The sequence below is a fragment of the Aedes aegypti genome, unplaced genomic scaffold (assembly GCF_002204515.2).
Source record: "Aedes aegypti strain LVP_AGWG unplaced genomic scaffold, AaegL5.0 Primary Assembly AGWG_AaegL5_hic_scaff_650_PBJ_arrow, whole genome shotgun sequence".
Lineage (NCBI taxonomy): Eukaryota > Metazoa > Arthropoda > Insecta > Diptera > Culicidae > Aedes > Aedes aegypti.
In genome coordinates this window covers 5,394-27,395 of record NW_018736332.1, presented here as the reverse complement: position 1 = coordinate 27,395, position 22,002 = coordinate 5,394, and the positions used below count along the sequence as shown (strand labels likewise).

The 22,002-nt window shown below is 35.2% G+C and overlaps 1 protein-coding gene across 1 annotated transcript; it reads left to right on the top strand.

Annotated features, from left to right (window-relative positions):
• The first annotated feature begins 5,619 nt into the window (after positions 1-5,619).
• On the top strand, positions 5,620-6,692 carry LOC5573586 (larval cuticle protein A2B). The gene is made up of 3 exons (XM_021857043.1): positions 5,620-6,004; positions 6,078-6,312; positions 6,405-6,692. The coding sequence occupies exons 1-3, from the start codon at positions 5,990-5,992 to the stop codon at positions 6,554-6,556; spliced, it is 402 nt and encodes a 133-aa protein (XP_021712735.1). The 5' UTR covers positions 5,620-5,989; the 3' UTR covers positions 6,557-6,692.
• The last annotated feature ends 15,310 nt before the right edge of the window (positions 6,693-22,002 follow it).

Sequence of the window (22,002 nt, the reverse complement as noted above, 5' to 3'; positions counted from 1 at the left end):
ATTAATCACCATGCACTTAATGCTCTTAATAAGCGGTACAGTACTTAGAAGTCGTTATATAGTTCTACATTAGTACTATATAACCGATTTGGCGAAATATAGATGTAGAGTATCCAAATTATTTTTTTTCTGACATTTATATTTCATGCGTAACTTTACTATAGTTAAGATACCATTGTAGGAGGTGATAATGCATCAAAATGCTAACCTAACTTATTTTTGAATACATTTCGTTATGTGACTTGAAATGATATTCCAAGCATGAAAATATTCCTTTGGTGGTTGATAGATGATCTCTTTTAATACAGTTGGCCGTTATTTTAATGAAAGTCTATTAAACTTAACGCTATGAAAAGTAGACGGAGACGGTGGTCTAATGGCTACAGCTTCTGCTTTCTATTCAAAAGGTCATGAATTCAATCTCTGTCGTGGAAATCATTCATACGAAAAGCCTGAACGCAGACTAAACGTATCCTTTGACAATTATCTTTCTGTATTTCTCTTAAAGTAGGTATCCAACTCAACAGATATTATGAACGCAGCATGAGCAATGAGCATGGATGGCCGCTTCATAGTTGCATTTCATGATTAACCAGAACAATAGAAGTTGCACAGAGATTTAATAAATGGGGCTTGGGATTAGCTAACCATTTTTAATGTGTACAAATCGAGAGTTCAATTTTTTATAATCAACTAGTGGTCCTGGCAAACTTCGTCTTGCCATCAAATAGGCTGTTGAAAAATGCCATGCACTTTTCCATACGAAATTACAGTTTAGTTTTCTCCGGTTTTCCGACTTTTTTCGGAGACTTTTCTTAATTTTTTTTACGCACAAACATGTCGCAACCCCTGTCGAATCCAAGAGTGCAAGAATCCGGTGAATCCGTTGACGCGTTTTCAAGCCATTTCGTGACACACAAACACCTTTCTATTTTTGTTTTTATAGATTGATAACGGCACCGGCCTCGTCCAATGCGGTCGTTGGGAAAGGGAAGGAATGTTAGTTAGAAAACCATTGCTACTAGAGACCGAATGTACCTCCGCATCTCCACAGTTGTCATGGAAAAGGTATTGGGTTAGGGGGATAAGGTGGTATCCACGATAAAATCACTCCTAACCGGATTCGCGATATAACTCGAACATGCATTGCATGTCAAACGAATGTGCTTCCAGTTGAATCGCTCGCTCTCGTCAAGGGCAAGCATCATAATTGATGGACCGAATACTACTCTCAGCTAAGCGGAATGCCCATAGAAAAATATTGACATTTTTTTGAAAATCATAGAAAAAATCGTAGAAAAACTGTTGTTAAGTTTTTGCTATCATCAAGGCGGCATCCATTTATTACGTAACGCTAAAATTGACAATTTTTGGACCCCCTCCCCCACGTCCGTAACGCTTTTTATATGAAAAATTTCAAATTGTTGTATGAGCCGTATCGCCTAAGGACTGTTCATTTTATAAAGTGGAAACCTTACACATGCTATATCTTTTTAATTTATCAATGAAATCGAAATCGGTTTTCTGTACATCGATCGACTAATATTGTACAATATTGTGATCATAAAAAGGCCACAAAAATAATTAAATTTCACACTTCACCAGAATTAGAAAGTCATACATGAAATGTGATTTGTTATAATTAACATATTATCTTGGGAAGTTACATAATCTTTTTCTTTCATCGAAAAAAAAAATTGTATTGTTGATTTTGTACTTTTATTTCAAACCAAAATACAATTTTTGTTGAAAGTTTGAGAAATCCCGGGATTTTCCGGGATAAGCTTAGATGTTTGTCCTGAATCTCGGGACGAGTAAAATGGCCGGGAAATGGACATTGTAATACGTAACTATTGCTGCCAAAAATCTGAGTGCTTTGCATTACAAAATTAATATGCATGTATATTGTTAAAATGTAAAGCTCAAAACAACGATCTACAGACCGATCTCAATGAAAAAATAATGAAAACAATTGATATGATCAGTATATTCGTTAAAAACATGATTTTTGTGCAATAAAAAATAACAAAAAATGGTCAAATTTCCATTTTGCTGTTTATGTGTCCTCGACACATTCTGATGGAAAGTGACAAAAGAAAAATTCAATATTCCGGCCCCATAAATTCTTTAAATTTGCAAATCAGATTTTTGGTTTTCAAACCATTATTAAAACATGTAAGGAAGTTATGTTTGTTCAGAGTTTTATGACTAACAGTATTTTATAACACTGCAAACCACGTTAAGCTTGCATTAACAGCGTTATTGTAGACACATAAAACTTCATCACATTTGTTTTGCTGTATTATAGAACCCACCTGTTTAAGTTTAATATACAATTCATATAATCAATGACTTTATGATATCTATTTACTGACCGCTCCAGTCCTCCGTCATCGGTCAAGGTCGTATAGCAAATCTAGGGTCCGCCACCGGACATGTGTTCGACGGTCAATATGCAACTATAATAATAATAATAATCCATTTATTTATCTTTTGATAATAATATACAGTAATTCATACATACAATTTTATGATTTTCCTTATCTATACTTAAATTTAATCCACGTTGCGCAGTTTCTTTTGAATTCAGTGACGCATCTTGCATTTTTGATTTCAGCTGGTAATTCATTAAAAATTCTTATTCCATTATAATACATAGATTTTTGAGTACTAGTCATTGTGAACGGCACAACACGTAAATCATCACTTCGTCTAGTTCTATGGTTATGAATGTTTCGTCCTCGTAAAATAATATTTGTCAAGTATTCCGGCAAGAGATCATTTGTCAGTTTAAAAATCACAGTCAGCACATTGAAAATAATACGCTCTTTCACAGAAAGCCATTGTAGCACCTCTAACATGTTTTTAATTGGTGTATATCTGTCGCAGTTCAAAATGTATCTCATGAATTTATTTTGCAATCTTTGCAATCGTTTTAGATGAGTTTCACTTGCTAAGAATAAAACTGAAGAGCAATAGTCAATATGTGGTGCCACTAATGTTTTATACAAAAATATTTTGCTCCAAAACGTCAGTTGACTTTTCAAACGAATTAGCATGCCATACTTTCTTGCTACTTTTTTTATTACGCTATCGATATGTGCACTGAATGTCAATTTCTGGTCAATTATGACTCCAAGGTATTTAAAGACATCTACTTTTTCTACTTCAACTCCTTCAATATGAATTTTCAGTTCTGTGTAATCCAATTGCTTCTTGTTACTTATAACCATCGATTTAGTTTTCTGGACGTTCAATTTGAGCTTTTTTACTTTCAACCACTTGTTTAATAATTTTATATCATCTCTAATTTTTCTTACTGCAACCTTTTCATCTCTCTCTGCTATAAATATAACCGTATCGTCTGCAAATAAATTAATATCGCAATGCTTAATGGCTTTCTTCATATCGTTTATATATAAAATAAATAGAATCGGCCCTAAAACGCTACCCTGTGGAACTCCGAGCGGCACTGATTTTGGCGAAGATATACAATTTCCGTATTGACACACTTGTGTTCGGTCAGATAAATACGACTCAAACCATTTGAGAACTTTTCCTCCCATACCATATTTATTCAAAGTCTTTAACATTTCCGGACGCGATATCGTTTCAAATGCACGCTTTAGATCTAAAAACAGAACAACAATAGTTTTTTTCTCTTCAATCATTCGCTTCCATTTGTACAATAATAAGTTTAAAGCTGATTCACACGAATGATTTTGCCTAAATCCTGATTGTTCGTTTATTATAATTTGATGCTCGTTCAAGTACTCCAGTAATTGGTCTTTTACAATGATTTCTAATACTTTTTCGTAGATTGGCAACATGTTAATCGGCCTATATTCTTCAGAATTTGTTGTTCCGGATACTTTTGGTATCGGAACCACAGTTGATTGCTTCCAACCACTAGGGAATTTGCCCTGCTCAAGAGAATCATTAATTATGCCAAGTAGATACTCTCCGGTGACTTCCAATGAATCCTTAAGAACTTGTAAATTCACATTATCGATACCTGATGAACTACTAATTTTTGCAATAGCTTTTTTCAATGCATCATACGAGACTCTATTAAAAACGTTCCAGCTGTGTGTTCCTTGACCTTCATTGTTCTCAAAGCTGTCGGTAACATTTTCTATGCTCTCATTAATTTGTTGAACACTGTCAACGAAATAACTGTTAAACTTTTCACAAATAACTTGATCTTCATCAACATCGACACCATTAAAGCTTATTCGACTTGCTGGTTTCTCTTTACTCTTATACAGTGATTTCAATACTCTCCAAAGTTGTTTGCTATTTCCTCTATTTTGTTCAATTTTTTTCTGTGTGAATTCTGCTTTTGCTGTTCTTATAGAATATGAATATTCATTCCGTAAAACTTTGTATCGCTGCCAATCAGCTTCGTCCCAACTAGCACTAGCTTTCTTGTACGCGTCATCTCTTGCATCTTGTAATGTTTTTAATTCTACTGTGTACCATTTTTTTCTGCTATTGCATTTTATGTTCCTTACAACTACAAGCCTGTTTATGTTCTCTTTCAACACAGTACTCAACACATCAGCTTTTTCATCTAATTGCCTTTCACTGTTTCTTGGCATACTATTTCTCAGCAGTGAAAGAAATGCACTTTTAGAATACTTCTTCCAACATTTAATTGTGATATAATTCTCTAATGGTTGTGAAAATTCGTCGAAATTAATTTCAATTGTTTCATGATCTGAGATTTTACTGTCATGTGCCGTAACAACTTTCAGCCTATCATCGTTACAGAAAACTAAATCAATAATGGTCTGTGATCTTAAAGTACATCTAGTTGTGCTCTTGACTTTTTGGTCTAAATCAAAAAACTCCATTATACTGCGTAGGTTTCTACTATCGCTGCTTTGTTGCCAATTGATATTAAAATCACCAGCAATAAGATTCATTCCTTTGTCATCAAGTACTTTCTCAAGCCAGTTTTGTTCCAAATGTGCAAGAAACTGTTGTTCATTGCCACTTGGTGAACGATATAACAAGCCGTATACTCCAACTCTAAGCCCTTTGACTACTTTTATGGCAACGAACCAATTTAGTCCACAAGTTGAATTGTCAACAACATGATATTTTATTGATTCATGAATATACATTATCACGCCACCTGTGTGCCTAGATACAGAGAAGCAACATATCATTTTATAATTTCTTATGCTGTATTCATTTATTCCAATATCTGAAGTCAAATGAGTTTCCGTTAACATAATAAGTTTGGGTTTTTTTATATTCACTAACACTTCCAATTCAGCGAAATGCGACGTAATTCCAGCAATATTTAAAAGAACGACATCTGTCGCTCTTTTTGATTGCTATGCATTATAATTTATGTAGCTTCTCGAAATTGATATTTTTCTCAAATAAATTGGACAATCTACGCTCCACGATGAATGATTAACATCAAATTGAGTTTTTCTTTCTCTGTTAGAAATAATACAATTAACGCAAAATTCTTGATCTGATGAACATTCTTTAACATCATGTCTTTCAGCACACTTAGCACAATGAAGGTTATTTTTACATTCACTCGAACTATGTCAATTGTATGCGCTTTACACCCACCGAAACGTTCAATTTCTCTAAAAGTGTTAATTATGTAACGTATGTGTGTCCGAAAAATGATTATTGTTCGATTGACTGAAACGCAACTGATGGACGGGCACTGGCATAATGCACTGAAGGTACATCGCTTGTGTTTATATCTCACGTACTAAGTTATAATGTACTGCGTTTATTCAGCCCGGCCTGGTTCGTCACCAATCATGTACCGCTATTTTCGGACATATATTTCAATATAATTAAATAATTTGTGTCGTCTAGAGCGGGGTGGATATCATCCATCCCTTTATAAACTCGAACAATAATTTCATTGCTATCAAAGTAGTTTCAAACATCCAAGTGGAAATCAGTATTTCTATCCTATAGTCAACGCAACAAAGTGTACCAAAAGAAAAGAATGGCTACCTTCAAGGTAAAGTCGTTGAATTGAGGTGTTCTAAATAGTACCGATCAGAAGATTACAGTGCTTGTGGGTTTTATTACAGATTGTGTTCGTTGCCGTTTGCTTGATCGGAGTGAGTAAAGCCGGAGTTCTGCTGCCAGCTGCTCGATTCGCTGCTGCACCCGTTGCCGCTCTAGCACCAGCAGTTCCAGCAGTTGCAGCAGTCAACACTAACTACGACCCACTGCCACAGTATACCTACGCGTACAATGTTCAGGACGCTTTGACCGGCGATAATAAGAGCCAGCAAGAAACTCGAGATGGAGATGTTGTGAAGGGTAAGAGCTTTCAACGATGCAAACTTGCGGAGCTTTTCGCTCCTGTTTGGCAAAAGTTCCACTTGACGAAAACTTATGTTCTCTTCTCATAGGCTCTTACTCGCTGGTTGAACCCGATGGCACTGTGCGCACCGTGATCTACACTGCCGATCCAATCAACGGCTTCAACGCAATCGTTCAGCGTGGCCCATTGGTACACAAGGCACTGGTGCCAGTTGCACCGGTGGCCAAGGTGTTCGGTTGAATTCCGTTTGACCGTTCTGTTTTGTTGCATTGCTCACCTATAGAATCATAGACTGATGTTAGCTCAACCATCAATTATCGTGCTATTACTGCTATTACTAGTTGTTAATCAATAAAATAAAATAATACACATGAAAAAACTTACTTATTTTCTCTATCATTTTCGGGACATTTAAAACTGAGATAATTCGTTTTGTTATTCAAGATCGTTGAGATTTATTTTGGATGTTTAGTGAAATGAACTTTTTTTTTTCTTTGTTATTGGGATTCTCAGACCTGGTTCTGCTGGTCCGTTTCATTTATGAATAAATAGAACATCTTTACTATTACAAGTATCTTTTTATATGTTTTTGGAGACCAACATTTGAAATTCTGTATTATCTCTGTTTTAAACTATATTTAATTGTGTATTTTAAAATCTTCTTCTTCTTCTCTTTGACATTACTTTTAGAAGCTTCTCATGTTCAGTTAGTAAAATTGAGGGCTTTTTGTCAAAGCTACCATTTTTGCATTCAACTATCGTGTGACACACACTTAAATTATTTTACGGATTCCTGTGAAATCTCAACAGCTGAACAGTTCGGTGAAATAAATTAACGGAGTACGGTAAATTTTTACAGTATTCGGTAAAAAATCACCGTAATCCGTTAAATTCCGACGATTTACGGTGTTTTATTTCACCGAACTGTTCAGCTGTTGAGATTACGGTGATATTCACCGTAGTGTGTTTAGTGTGGCAGGTATGATGAATGATGATACTCTATGATCAGCAATTCAACCCAGATCATTTCAAGCCTGGCATTCCGTTAGTGTCATGAATGTTACCAATAAATTTTTATCTAAAGAAGGCTTGTGTATGCACAATATCTGGTACCTCTCTCTCTCGCTAACCAAGCCATTCAACTAGTCTTCCGCTAATGGATCCTCTTCCAAAACAAAACTGAACTGCGAATTTCTGATCCTACAACTCTTCGAGATTCAGAAGTAAATTCTCAAATTTCTGATCTATAAAACTTTTTGGGGCCTGCGTACAGCTTTTTGCTTTGCAAAAATTTCATCTAGAACGAATTTAAGAAAGGATTATTGCACAAATGCGATCTAACATCTGCTAACGAATCTTCATGTTTCTTTTAAGATGAAGATATGCCAAACTTCGAATTTTTTCAAAAGCACAAATCTATAAGCAATTAGGGCGGAACTAAAAGGTATAGCACTCAAATATATTTTTGGATTCTCTTAATTGAGTGTTAATTTGATTTTGAGCAATTCTTTTGGGGTCGTCTTCGGAAGTTTTTCCTGAAGTTCCTCAAACAGTTGATACGGGAATTCCCCCGGAAGCTTCCTAGGATTTCCTTCGAAAATTATCCTAGGAGCTCCTTAGGTAGTTTAGCTAGAAGTTTCTCCGGAATTTCCTCGAGAAGTTCCTTTCAGAGCTCCTCCGGAAGTTTCATCGAAATTTGTCCGGAAATGCCTCTAGAAGCACCTGTAGAAGTTCCTCTGAACTGTGCACTAGGAGTTGTTCCGGAAGTTCCTCTAGGAGTTTTTCCGTATGTTGCTTTAGAATTTCTTACGGAAGTTCCTTTAAAGTTCCCTTAGAAGTTCATCTGGAAGTTTCTCTAGAATTTATTCAAGGAGTTTTTCCTGAAGTCCCCTACGAGGAAGTTTCTCTTAGATTTTTCCAGAAGTTTCTCTAGGATTAGGTAGTTTCTGTAAAAGTTCCTTTGGGAGTTCTTGTAGGAGAGTTCTTCCAGAAGTTCCTGTAAGAATTACTCCTGAAGTTCTTGTAGGAGTTCATCCGGAAGTTCTTGTAGGAGCTCCTTCGAAAATTCTTGCAGGAATTCCTCCGAAAGTTTCAGTAGCAGTTCCTCCGGATGTTATTACAGGAATTTCTTTGGGCGTTCCTGTAGCAATTCGCCCGAAAATTTGTCTAGGAGTTTCTCTAGAAATTCTTTAATAAGTTGCTGTAGAAGTTTTCCGGATTCCTCCGGAAGTTTCATCAATAAATTCTCAGGGAGCTCCTCTATGTGATCTACTGGAAGTTTTCCTAGGATTTCATCCTTCAGATAGCTCTTCTGGAAGTTTCTCTAGCTTTTATCCCGAAACTTCCTCCGGAGTTTTCCGGAAATTCCTGTACTTCCTGCAAGTCCTCTAGAAGTTTTTCTTATTATGAAAATTTATTGGCTTTTTTCGGTGAATACAATACCTATACTCAGAATGAAAGGGAATAACGAAAGTAATGAAATGACAAGATGGATAGAATCGCAAGCGAGCGACGAGAGAAATGAATAGAAGTTGAAATTTTGTTTTAACAGAGGGCCATATGTGTGAACAACACAATCGAAATTAAATTGGTAATTAAACCTTATAAATGTAGAAGTTTTTCCGAAAGTTTTTCAAGAATTTATCCTGAAAGTTCCTCTCAAAGTTCTTCCAGAAGTTTCTCTAGTTTTTTTTAAGTTGTTTAGGTTTTTTTTTTCATAAGATCCTCTCAAATTCTCTCCGGAAATTATTTTAGAAGATGATTTGGAAGTTCCTTTTGTAGTTCTTTCGGAAGTTCCTCTAAAAGTTCTTTCGGAAGTTCTTCTAGGAGATCTTCGGAGTTTTTTAATAGATTTTTCTGGATGTTTGTTAAGGATTTTTTTTCTGGAAGTTCTGGAGTTCTTAGAGGTCCTCCGGAAGTTTCTGTAGGAGTTCGTTCGGACTTTCTTCCGGAAGTTCCTGTAGGAGTTTTTCTGGACGCTTCTGTTTTTCGAGTTTACTCGAAACTTCTTTCAGGAATTTCTATAGATGCTCCTCCATAAGTTTCTCTAAAAGTTCTTCAGAAAGTCTCTCGGAATTTTTCCGGGAGTTTCACTTGAAGCGTCTCTTGCAGTTCCTCTAGATGATCTTCCAAAAGTTCTTCTTGAATTTTATCTTGAGAATTATTCTGGAAGTTGCTGTAAAATTGATCCCAAAACTTCCACCGGATTCTTCCGGAAATGCGGAGTTTGGGTAAGTTCCTTTACTGTTTTGTCTCGTACCATCCTCTAAAATTCCCTCTAAAAGTTCTTTCGGAAATTTTTCTAGGAGTTTTTCCTGAAGTTCATCTAGGAGGTCTTTGGAATGTTCTCTTCGATTTTTCTGGAGGTTTCTTTAGGATTTTTTTCTAGATGTTTCGGAGCTCTAGGAGGTCCATCGGAAGTTTCTACAGGAGTTCGTTCGAACTTTCCTGTACGAGTTCTTCCGGAAGTTCCAGTAGGAGTTCCTCTGGACGTTCATGTGTCAGTTTACTCGAAAATTTCTTTAGGAATTTCTCAAGAAGCTCCTTCGGAAGTTTCTCTAGAAGTTCTTCTGAAAGTCTCCCGGATTTTTCCGAATGTTTTACTTGGAGTTTCTTTTGAAACTCCTCTAGATGTTCTTCCGAAAGTTTACCTTGAATTTATCTAGATAATTATTCTTGAAGTTGCTGTGAAAATTATCCCGAAGCTTCCTCCGGAATCTTCTGGAAATGCTTCTATAATTTCCTCTAAGATGTTTCGCTAGAAATTTCTCTAAAAGTTCATTGCGGAAGTTCCAGTATTTCTCCAGTTCTGATTCCGCAAGCGTTACTTCGGAAGATCCTCTAGAAGTTTTCCCTAGAGTTACCCCGGAAGTTCCACTAAGAGTTTCTCCAGAAATTCTGCTATGAGTTCCTCCAGAAGTTCCCCTAACAATACTTGCAGAAGTCACGTCAGGGGTTTCTCCAAAAATTGAGCTAGAAGTTCCTTCGAAAGTTCCCCTGAAAGTTCCTCCGGTATTTCCTCTAGGTTCCTGTGGAAGTTGCCCTGGAAGTTTCTCCGGACGTTACACAGGAGCGCTTATGGTTTCCCTGGTAGGTCTTCCGGAAGTTCCGCCGGAAATTCCTGTAAGAGTTCCTCCATTAGTTTCTCCAGTTCTGGAGTTCTTCTGGAAATTTCTTTAGTATGTCTTTGGGAAGTTCGTCTATGAGTTTTTCCGGAAGTCCCTCTACAAGTTTGTTTTTTCTTGATACTACCTCCATGAATTTCCCCAGGAGTTCCTCCGAAAGTTCTGAAAGGAGTTTCTCCGGAAGTTCCGCTGCTAGTTTCTGCAGGAAAATTAAATTTTCTTACAGAAGTTTCGCTAGGAGTTACTCCGGAAGTTCCACAAGTAGTTCCTCCAGAAATTTCTCCTAGAATTATTTCGAGAGTTTATTATGGAATTCTTCCTGCTTCTTCCTTTAGGAATTAACTCTGCAAGTTCCTCCGGAAGCTCCTCTAGGAGTTTCCGCAGGAATATCTCTAGTAGAAGTTCCTTTAAAAATTCCTCTAAGTTCCACAATTTTTCAGGAAATTGACATCCGTTACATTCTAAACGGTACAAAGCTCTACATTCATGATGCTGACGATTTATGCGAAATTACATTATTTGCATAGCAAATAAATAAATATATCTTAGTGTCCCAAAAAATATTTCTTTTTCATCTGACCTGTCCCAGTGACTAGGGTTTTGGTACCGGGAGTACCGGTACCGAAAGTACCGGTATTACCGACCAATTTTTGGTACCGAAATACCGGTACTGGAAAGCATTGAGTACCGGTACTTTCGGTACTGATGAAAAATCTAATCGTTTATTCGTTTGAATCAATGAATTTCTCCACCATAAATGGAACGTAATTTTGGTAAAGTTCGTGTACGACGAACTTCTTAGGTCAATCAAGGGACGTATTACATAAAGGCTTATTCTAACTATCACCCTTTCAGCACTTATCATGGTTTATCTCCTTGCATAAAAGCACGAATTATCGATGATTTCATGATACTGAAGCATTTAAAGGTGCTTCAATAAGGCACAAAGATTGATATAAATTGTTCGGGATAATTCGTTTATGTATTACGAGTCTGCCAAATTCAAAATATTTATTGACATTTCACGATGCATGGGCATTGGACAACAATTCGAGCAACTTCCGAATGGATCAAGAAAGAGCTTTCGCCATGCCTGAAAGTTTTGTTACAGAAATACGCACCCATATGGCAAATGAACGTTGAACTTTGAACATGCCTTACATTTTTTACTCCTACTTCATGAATGAAAAGCAAGGCGATAATATGAAAATAGTCCATAAATTATTAATTTTGAACGGAAAATCGAAATCGCACCATATACATTATTACGCATGACATCAGCAACTTTTTTTAATTTCCTATAAAACGGACAACTGTGGATGGTTGAAGGATAGATTTGAATGAATATGGTCCACCACGCTAGACAAAGCTTGCATTTCAACACATATTTTTGTTTATTTCATAAGTTAACTCATAATTATTCTAAGATCAATTTTCATAAAAATAGGCAATAAGCTCCAGCAAACTTGTATTAATTGACGAATTTGGAAAAGTTGCGAATTGTTTGTCCAATACTGTATGCTTTAAAATTATTGCATGCATTTCTCCCAGTACCGGTATTTTACCGGTACTACCGGTACTGAGAGTTACAGTACCGTAGAACCGGTACTGGTCAAAAGGGGTCGGTACTAGGAACCCTACCAGTGACCCACCGTAATAATTCCGGCCACAGGAACATTCCCGAGTTCTTTTGGCCACTTTTAAGGAACTAGATAAATGTTCAAGTATACTGACAAAAAATATTGATATGCGTTAAGATGAAACATCTCGGAATCCAATAATGGCTTTCACAATGGCCGACTTGTACCCCTACTCACGTTTTCAAAGGCACTAATCTGGTAAATAGTAGGCAAACGTTCCTGGACTCCTTATTTTAAGCTTTATGCTATAACACAAAGCCAAAATAGAAATTGCACTGTTGTAAGATGCTTCCTTCACGAGATTAGTGCCTTTGTAGTTTTAGTTCAAGCTTGGAAGTTGAATCCTGTTTCACCTTAAGTACTCGCTGAGCGATGAGAGTTTTAGTTTTTTTTTCTTTCACTTAGGCCTATACGGTTTAAGTCGACTTGGCGAAACAGTTGGCTGATGCTACTTCTGATACATATGTTAAAGTGCTATAATATATACTGCCATATACATAGGCCTTTTCTCCTAAGGTGTTTCAGGGAGAAAAGAGTCTCAGACCAAGAGTAATGTCTGTGCATTATATTACACCATGACCACAAAATGACGATTTTTTTTTTAAATTTAATTTTTGTATTTTTTGAATCGCCTGAAAATTTGCATACAGATTCTTTATGACCAAAAATGCCATTTTGCACCTTCAGACCGCCATTTTGAACCTCGCCTTATTTTTGAGAAGGGCGTATCGGAAAATGCATGGCAAATCTTTTAAAAACTGTAACTTGAAAACGGTTTGTCCGATCGATTTGAGATCTTCTCCAAAGTTGTAGGTATTGCTTAGGACTATATGGAGAACAATATGCACGGTAAAAAAGTTACAGATTATTTTTTATTTCAAAAACAAAATTTTAAAATAGATTTTCTCCAGAAACGCAGCTTTGATTTTTTTTTATTTTTGGATATGTTTTAGGGGACAACTTATGTGATTTATTGCACAATGTTTCAAAATGGACGAAGTATGAACTAAAAAGTTATGATTTTTAAAAAAAATTACAGATTTTGAAAAAAAAAAACGAAATAGAGGAAAACAATAATTTTTTATGTGATTATTTGAAAGTACAGAAAAATTGCAATCGAAAAGTACTTAAGTAAATTTTTCTAGATTGCATCAATTTCGAGATATACTCATATTTATATAAAATTTTCAAATAAAAAAAGTTAAATAGGCCCTTTTCAAACATATTTCGTGTTTCTCCATTCCAGAAATATTTTATTTTGATTGAGTGAATCGTAGCTGAATTGTTTATTGTTTGATCAAAACCTTTATACTAAAGTATTTAAAAAGGATGCTCGGTAAAAAAAATATAAACGAAATTTTCAAATGAAAATTTGAAGTTCATTGTTCTTAAAACCCGCAAAATTGATGTTTTTAATTTTTGGATATGTTTTGCAGCATATTGTTTGTAATTTCTTGCACAATGCCTCAAAACGGAAAATTTTTGGATAAAAAATAAATTATTTTAAAAAATAAAAAAAAAACGAATTTATGTAAAACGATATTTTTGGTGCGTTTTTTTGAGTACAGAAAAATAACTATATATTTTAAATATGAAAAATTTCTATCGAAAAATACTCAAGTAAAATTTAGCTGAGATGCAACACTTCCGAGATATACACGGTAAATCTAAACGTGGCATTAAAAATGTGTTTCTATCACAACGGTGTACCCTTGGTCCCCAGGGCTAAGCCCGGCTAATGGGTAAAGCCCTCTCATCGCGGCAAGATCGTACAACCAGAAGGAGTTTGTTTATTTTGTTCTTTTTTTGTTTATTTTTGTTTTTTTTTTTTATATGAATACTGCAATTTTATTTCTTAATTATTTCAACTACTTTCTTGTTATCGCCACAGCTCGAAAATTGTCTAACTTCAATTTGTGTTTCAGAGATAGGGATAAACGAGTGGTATTTCTGAGTGCCTTGAACTGTTTTTGCACTTGAAAATAGTTTGTTAAGTTCTTGTGCAATGATATCATATTCCTCAGTAGTTGAATAACAAAAGAAGATTTGTGTAAGCTGCTCTTCTCCAATTTACGAGTGAAATATGATACACATTCATCAGGCTGCTTTAAAAAAGTTTCAATATCACCACAGTCGGTTGTGACCCACTGTTCAAATTGTAATTCGTCAATGCCATTCTCTTCGATTTCTGATAACAAGCTTCGTTCAAAGGTAGTAGAATCTAGAAAAATTTTACTTAAGTACTCTTCCAATGCATTTTCTGTACTATCAAATATACACATAAAAAAATATTGTTTTTCTTTATTTCGATTTTTTTCAAATTTTGTAATATGTTATAAGATAATAACTTTTTTGTCCATAATTCTTCCATTATGAAACATTGTGCAATAAATCACTTAAGATGTCCCCTAAAATATGTCCAAAAATAATAAAAACCACAGATGCATTTTCATAGAAAATCGATTTTAATTTTTTTATTAAAAAAATCAGTCATTATTTTTACCGTGCATATTTTTTTCCAAATAGTCCTAAACAATACCTACAATAACCGCAAAATATATCCGAAAATTAAAAACATCAATGTTGCGGTTTTTAAGAACTATTAGCTTCAAATTTTCATTTGAAAATATCGTTTATATTTTTTACCGTGCACTCTTTTTTTCAATACTTAAGCATAAATGTTTTGATCAAACGATAAACGATTAAGCTACGATTCGCTCAATTAAAATAATTTTTTTTCTGGAATGGAGAAACACGAAATATGCTTGAAAAGAGCCTATTTTTCTTTTTTATTTGAAAATTTTATATAAATATGAGTATATCTCGAAATTGATGCAACCTAGAAAAAATTTACTTAAGTACTTTTCGATTGCAATTTTTCTGTACTTTCAAATAATCACATAAAAAATTATTGTTTTCCTCTATTTTGATTTATTTTCAAAATCTGTAATTTATAAAAAAAATCATAACTTTTTTGTTCATAATTCTTCCATTTTGAAACATTGTGCAATAAATCACATAGGTTGTCCCCTAAAACATATCCAAAAATAAAAAAAAATCAAAACTGCGTTTCTGGAGAAAATCGATTTTAAAATTTTGTTTTTGAAATAAAAAATAATCTGTAACTTTTTTTTACCGTGTATATTGTTCTCAAATCGATCGGACAAACCGTTTTCAAGTTACAGTTTTTTTTAAAGATTTGCCATGCATTTTCCGATACGCCCTTCTCAAAAATAAGGCGAGGTTCAAAATGGCGGTCTGAAAGTGCATAATGGCATTTTTGGTCATAAAGAATCTGTATGCAAATTTTCAGGCGATTCAAAAAATACAAAAATAATCGGGTTTGCGAAACGGCGTGGAACCGCTCAGTGGTTAGAGTCCGCGGCTACAAAGCAAAGTCATGCTGAGGGTGTCTGGGTTCAATTCCCGGTCGGTCCAGGATCACTCCGTGATGGAAATTTTCTCGACTTCCCTGGGCATAAAGTATCATTGTACCTGCCACACGATATACGAATGCGAAAATGGTAACTTTGGCAAAGAAAGCTCTCAGTTAATAAGAACACTAAGCTGAGAAGCAGGCTCTGTCCCAGTGAGGACGTAAATGCCAAGAAGAAGAACATAGAGCACTGGCTAGTTTTAGTGGATCCGTATGTGGTGCGACAGCCCCACACTCCCTGAGTTATCATCTCAGGGGTCTGGTTTCAGATTACCTTCTTGTGAACAAACGATATTTTCTGTTTGTTCTTTACATGATGACCAAGGGCATTGCCGAATCTTTAATCAGGACCTGTAACTTTGGTTCTCAATAACGTACTTGGCTGCAAACCAAGTGTTGAGTCCGACCTGTTGATGTTGAAAGTCAATGTTTTGGATGTTTCAAACATCAAGGAACCAGATGAAATTATTATTCTCTTAGAACAGTGATGTCATGAAATATCCTTCGTGAAACGCTTCTCAATTGCATTAAATTTTAAACCTAGTTACCGTTAAAATGGTCTTACTCTGTAGCAAGGTGTGTTACCACTGAGTTAAGGAGGGCCCTAACGCTAACAATCCTAATAATTAACCCGTTACTCAAACGCCCCACGGATAAGGAAATTCACCATTCCGATGTGTTATGCGCGGTCACAAGATCATTAGCCAATCACCTTGCATTGACACACCACGCCGCGGCTTAAACCAGACCTTTGTCTCGTTGGTTGTTGGCCGTCGAATGGGCCTCTGTGACCATTCTGGTCTGATGGTGTCATTTCCACACACTCTTTTCTCGGGCGCCTCGCAGAACTGGAAAAGTGGTGCACTTTAATTAGATGTGTTTCTGGCCTTTTCCATTCCGAGAGCTGTTGTCTCTGGTTAAACAGTGAACTACCGCTCGATCTTTTGGACATGCGACGCTATGATTAGCTCGAACGCTTTCAAAGTAAGTCATCATTATTGCTTCTTATGGAAGCAAAATTGGGATGTTGTTAATTTGGTGACATGATACATTGCGGTATTCATTATATTTTTACCTTTTCAAAAATATTAAAGTTCATAATAAAATCGCTGAAGGAGTATATTATATTGTATAAAAAATAGTAAACTGCGATAAAACTTCTCAAGCTATTTACGTAAAGATAGCTTTCCAGTTTCGACGAACGACAAAAAATTCGTGAAAGTTGAGCCCTTGAGGGAGGTTCTAAATATGAGCGAAACGTCGGAAAAGATTAGATCATCGACAGGTTTTTTTTTTTCATTGTAATGCAGTCACGATGCTCCTCTGATCGTAGCCACAGAAAAAAAAGATATGTTTTTCCAAGCTCAACAGTTGTTTTGTATGGCTATGCTGCATGTCTGGACATAATTTAAAATACATCGTAGTGCCCGCTTTGATGTTACGCCTTTTCGAAGTTTCGGAAGTCCACAAATTCAAAGGAAATCCCTGATATTTAAACGAGTTTTCGTTTACTGTGATCATGAGAAAAAATATACCATCGAATTTTGATTCAAAGCTGAAGTTATGAATCACAAGATCGACCAAATTTCAAGTTCCGCCCTTTTTGAGGTAAACCACCAGAAGGATTAATTTTACATAGATCAAAAAAGCATTCTAATCAGACCTGTGCGCCACGCCACGCAGCCGCCGCTGATCAATTTTACGTCACGCCGACGCCGAATGAGGCATAGGCGGCACGCCATACGCCGATCAGCACTTCGCCACCGATTTTTGTATTTTCACGCCGATAAATAATTCAGCTCGTAAAATTTGATTTCAATGTTGCTTAAGGAATTCCTATTGGGATTCTTACAGAAATTTATCAATTTATCTATTATATAATTAATTAATCAAAGAATTCCTCTATGTATTTCTTTGGGAACTTCTGGAATTTATCTATCAACTCCATCTTGAAACCTTCCTGAGATTATTCAGGGATTTATCCTGGAATACATACACGGATTTCTCCTTGAACTCCTTCAGAGTTTCCTGTACGAATTCCTTCAGATATTACTTTAGGACTCTTATAAGACCAGCAATTACTCTAGGAATGCTTACACAGATTCCACCAGTAAGTTTTTAACGAATCTAAAAAAATCCTCGGTAAAAATCAATTGATTTTTTTTCCAGGATTTCCTCCAAGACACTACTCAGTAATCTTTATAGGAGGATTATCAAATATTTCTCAAATAATTGAAGCAAATATATGCTCAGGAATTATTGCCAAAAAAGTTTTTTCAAAGTTTTCTCTAATATGCTTGTTTTAGATTCCCTCCAGTGAATTACTTCAGAGATATACCCTACAACCTTCTTTGGAAAGCAATAGTGTTATAACAAATAATGCAGGGATTTCTTCGAAAGAAAACCTTGTAGGAATTCTTCTATAAACAAAGAAAGAACACTTACGGGATTTTTTCATATATTTCTGCACTAATTCCTCCAATTATTTGATTAAGAAACACTTCTGAAATTCCATTAGTAATAACTTTGAACGTTGTTATAGGGGTTTATTGAGAAATTATTACAAAGACGTCTTCAAGATTTCTGCCAACAGTCTGGAATTTTTCAAAGGATTACATGGATACCCAAGCAACACACATGTTATAATTGAGCATTATCAACTCATATATGACCTGATCTGGTCATATAGCAGTCGAAAATGTTCAAATATAACATGTGTGCAACTCGGGTATAGGATACCTACATTTCTCAATCGCATTTGTGAGTAGGTAATCCATTAAGGATTACTCTTGAAATTTATTCAGAACATTCTCAATCAAATCTCCTAGAGTTTCTCCAGTAATTTTCATATGGATTTTCTCCATCGACTTCTCCCGGAATACCACCGAAGATACTTCTTCGATTTTATCCATCAAATGTTCATTCGACTTTTTTTTCCAAGGAAAATACTTTAAAGCTTGTTCTAAGATTCTAGGACTATCTAGTAAATTTTACTCGATTTTACAATGTGTACTTTGAAAAATTCCTTTGCTAATTTCATCAGGAATTCTTTCAAAAAAATTCATAACGATTTTGAAAAAAAAACAATTGATTTTTGTATGGTGGCTATGTAAATTTCTATAAGCGCACCTTTATTTTCAATGAAAATTTTTAATGAATTGATAAACTAAATAAACAGCCATTGGTATTTAGTTATTCACCAAACACAGCGCTTGTTTTTTATCTGAAAATGTAACATCAGTGGTTTCACAAGCTAAAAATACGACTTTTTAAATAAATCCAAAAATATTACTTCATACACATTTTTATCGTTCTATCCGAACGGTTGAATGATAGATTTCTATACCTGTTATTGACTTGATATCTTTTATTGAACTAGGAATTCTGTTAAAATTTGCGAAGGCCCAAGCTGTCCGATTCAGTTTTCGCGCGCTTGGAGTGATTTTTTTCAGTTAGCACTTCATTTACGCGCTATCGGAGTGATTATGTATCTCTGCATAGGCGTGTTGACGCTGATATTGTGACTGTTCAGTCGAGGATAGATAACCAACTGGTGAGCTCGTTTCATGCTTGTAATAACACATTTGTACCATGACATGTATTTTTTTATGTATTTGTTGAACAAACTATGGATAGTTCGACACTTAAAGTGTTGACATATGTTTTATAAAATTTTGAGATTCAAACCTTTGAATAGTTCGATGTTTAAGATGTCGACGCATTAATAGCTTCTGAAGGCGTTCCTCCAAAGTTTTCTCTAGAACATCTTCCAAGCAAGTCTTTACTAGCACACATGTTTCTGCTAGAATTTCAATAAGGTCCTTGGTTTTTTAAGGGTTACTTTGAGAATTCTTCAAACATTCGTGCAAGAATTCTTCGAATAGTTTTCCCAAAGGTTCAGCAAAAAATTTCCAAAGATTCCTCTTACACAGTTTTTTGATAAATCACACACATTTTTCTGTGGTTATTTCATCTAATATTCTTGTGAGTTCCTTTTTGGTTCGTCGAGTATATTTCCTGGTTCCTAATTATTTCCCCAAGGATTCGTTCAGGAACTATTTCCAGATTTTCTCCGAAGATTAAAAATAATAAATATTTTTTTCAAATATATTCGGTTAGTGTTCTACCCGGGGATATATCAGGTATTTGCTGCCAAGAATATTTCGATAAGTTTACTTGAAAGGATTTCACCATAAATTTCCATTAATTTTCAGTATTTTTCAGGGTCTGTTGCAAATATTTTTTCAGACATTCATATGGGACAACAATTCGCTGTAATTTGAATTATTGTGATGGGGCATCAACTGTTTCATCGTTTTTATTGTAGTTTATATTTATGCACCCAAATTTATCTAGCATTAAACACGAAAATATTTAGCATGATCTTGGGGTTTAGGTTGTGAGTTCAAGTCCCATCGCTAAAGGGTTTTTAACGCAATTTTCTTGATATTTTAAGACATATAAGTATTTTGGAGGCCTTTATTAGCCTAATGACAAAGTCCCCGCCTAGTTCAGGTTTTTTCGTATATTAGGGAATATCCATACTTTTCCTTGCGCATAAAGTATCATCGAACTCGCTAAACTAATACGAAAATGGAAACTTTGGCAAGGAAAACTTTCGGGGACGGACCTGGTGTAGTGGTTAGAACACTCGCCTCTCACGCCGAGGACCTGGGATCGAATCCCATCCCCGACATAGTCACTTATGACGTAAAAAGTTATAGTGACGACTTCCTTCGGAAGGGAAGTAAAGCCGTTGGTCCCGAGATGAACTAGCCCAGGGCTAAAAATCTCGTTAATAAAGTCAAACCAACCAAGGAAAACTTTCACTTAAGAACTGTTACAACACAAAATAAGGGAGAGTTGACTTGAATTCTAATCGTAATACTTGCTGAGCTTGATTTGTCTCGGCTTATTAGTTTATGTCACACAAGAAGTTTGAGGTTTACCGAAAAAAGAAATATTCCAAACACGATAACTTTTTTGTTTCTTGATATTTTTGCACCATTTTTCTCGAAAAACTCTTCTAATTTTAAGACCTGTGTCGATATTGATCATTGATCATCTAGATCCGGAGATATTCCAAAATTCCTGGTGGGACCAACGCGTAGCAAACACCCACGTAAATTTCTCAGGTTACAGAATTTTTATCGTATTCGGATATTCACTCGTTGCACACTGGGGCAGAACGCTGTTTTCGATGGCCAAAACCTCTAGTTCTCTTGATATGCATCCTAGTGGTTTGATGTCTTCGACAAAGTATTTTGGAAAAATGTGTACTACATTTTGACACGTTCAGATTTGATCTAGATCAGTTTTATCTTTTGACAGAAGTATCCTAGCAAAAACTTTCTTCTGCAAAGTTGTATATTGAGGCATTTTTGACATTTCTTCTAAAGACACTTACCGTTTATCACTGACGTGGATGGCGCTGTGTGATATTTTAGTAAAAACAGCCTAAATATCTATTTCGACCACTTTTCCGTACAAAAGAATTGTTAAAAAATATTTTGTCATTAAATTTTCAAAGCATAACAAAAACAATGTAAATTTACACCATTTACTAACAATTTTTTCAGATTTAATGATTTTTGTCTACGACTAGTTAAGAACATTAGTTTCATTGTCGAGAAGAAAGAAAACTGGGGTCGCGTGAGGCTTTCTTGTTATGCCAGTTTTAAATATATGGAGAAACAAAAAAGTTATCGCGATTTGAATATATTTTTGTGGTAAAAAATGAAGCTGCTGGTAAAGCGGTTAACCATAGATCATAGCTAGAAAATGGTATCCATCGAGATTCAACAGCTACACTATGGAATTTGATGGAGTTGTTATTTTAATAAGAAATGGTCTAGGGAGCACCGTGACAGTGTAATTAGGGTGAACATTAATCGAGGACAAATTTTCAATCTGGCGAACCAAACAGTAGCTCAAGCTGGGAACTTGACGGATTGATCATCACTATCGAGCAACCTATCGATCAAGTCTTCAGCTTGAATGCTTGTCTGGTTCTCAAGATTCATGCTCTTGAAAGTTTGATGTTTAGCTTTAATTCATTTTCACCTTAGAATGAACAGTAGGGTGCGGCTTATTTTTCAAAAGTTCTCAAAACCAAAAATTCGTGTGCTCTACTGAATTTAAATCACATTAAAAGAGAAACCTCAAAATCTGAGCTAAATATATTAACGTTTAGGGGTGGCGCAAGCGTCTTGAAGGTGAATTTTCAAGTTATAAAAAATGACCTTCTGTGAAGTAAACATAACTTTGTTACTTTCCAACCAATTTCAAAACTTTTAGCATCAATATCTTCAAAATTAAATTTATGAAAACTTTGTAAAACATCAAATTTGTCTAAAATCAAAACAAGTCATAGTTTAAAATACTTTTAAACAATTTTTTTCCTCATTTTACTAAAAATTTCAACTTAGTTGGACCATAACTTCTTGAATACTCAATCGATTCCAAATCTTTATACATGTTTTTGAA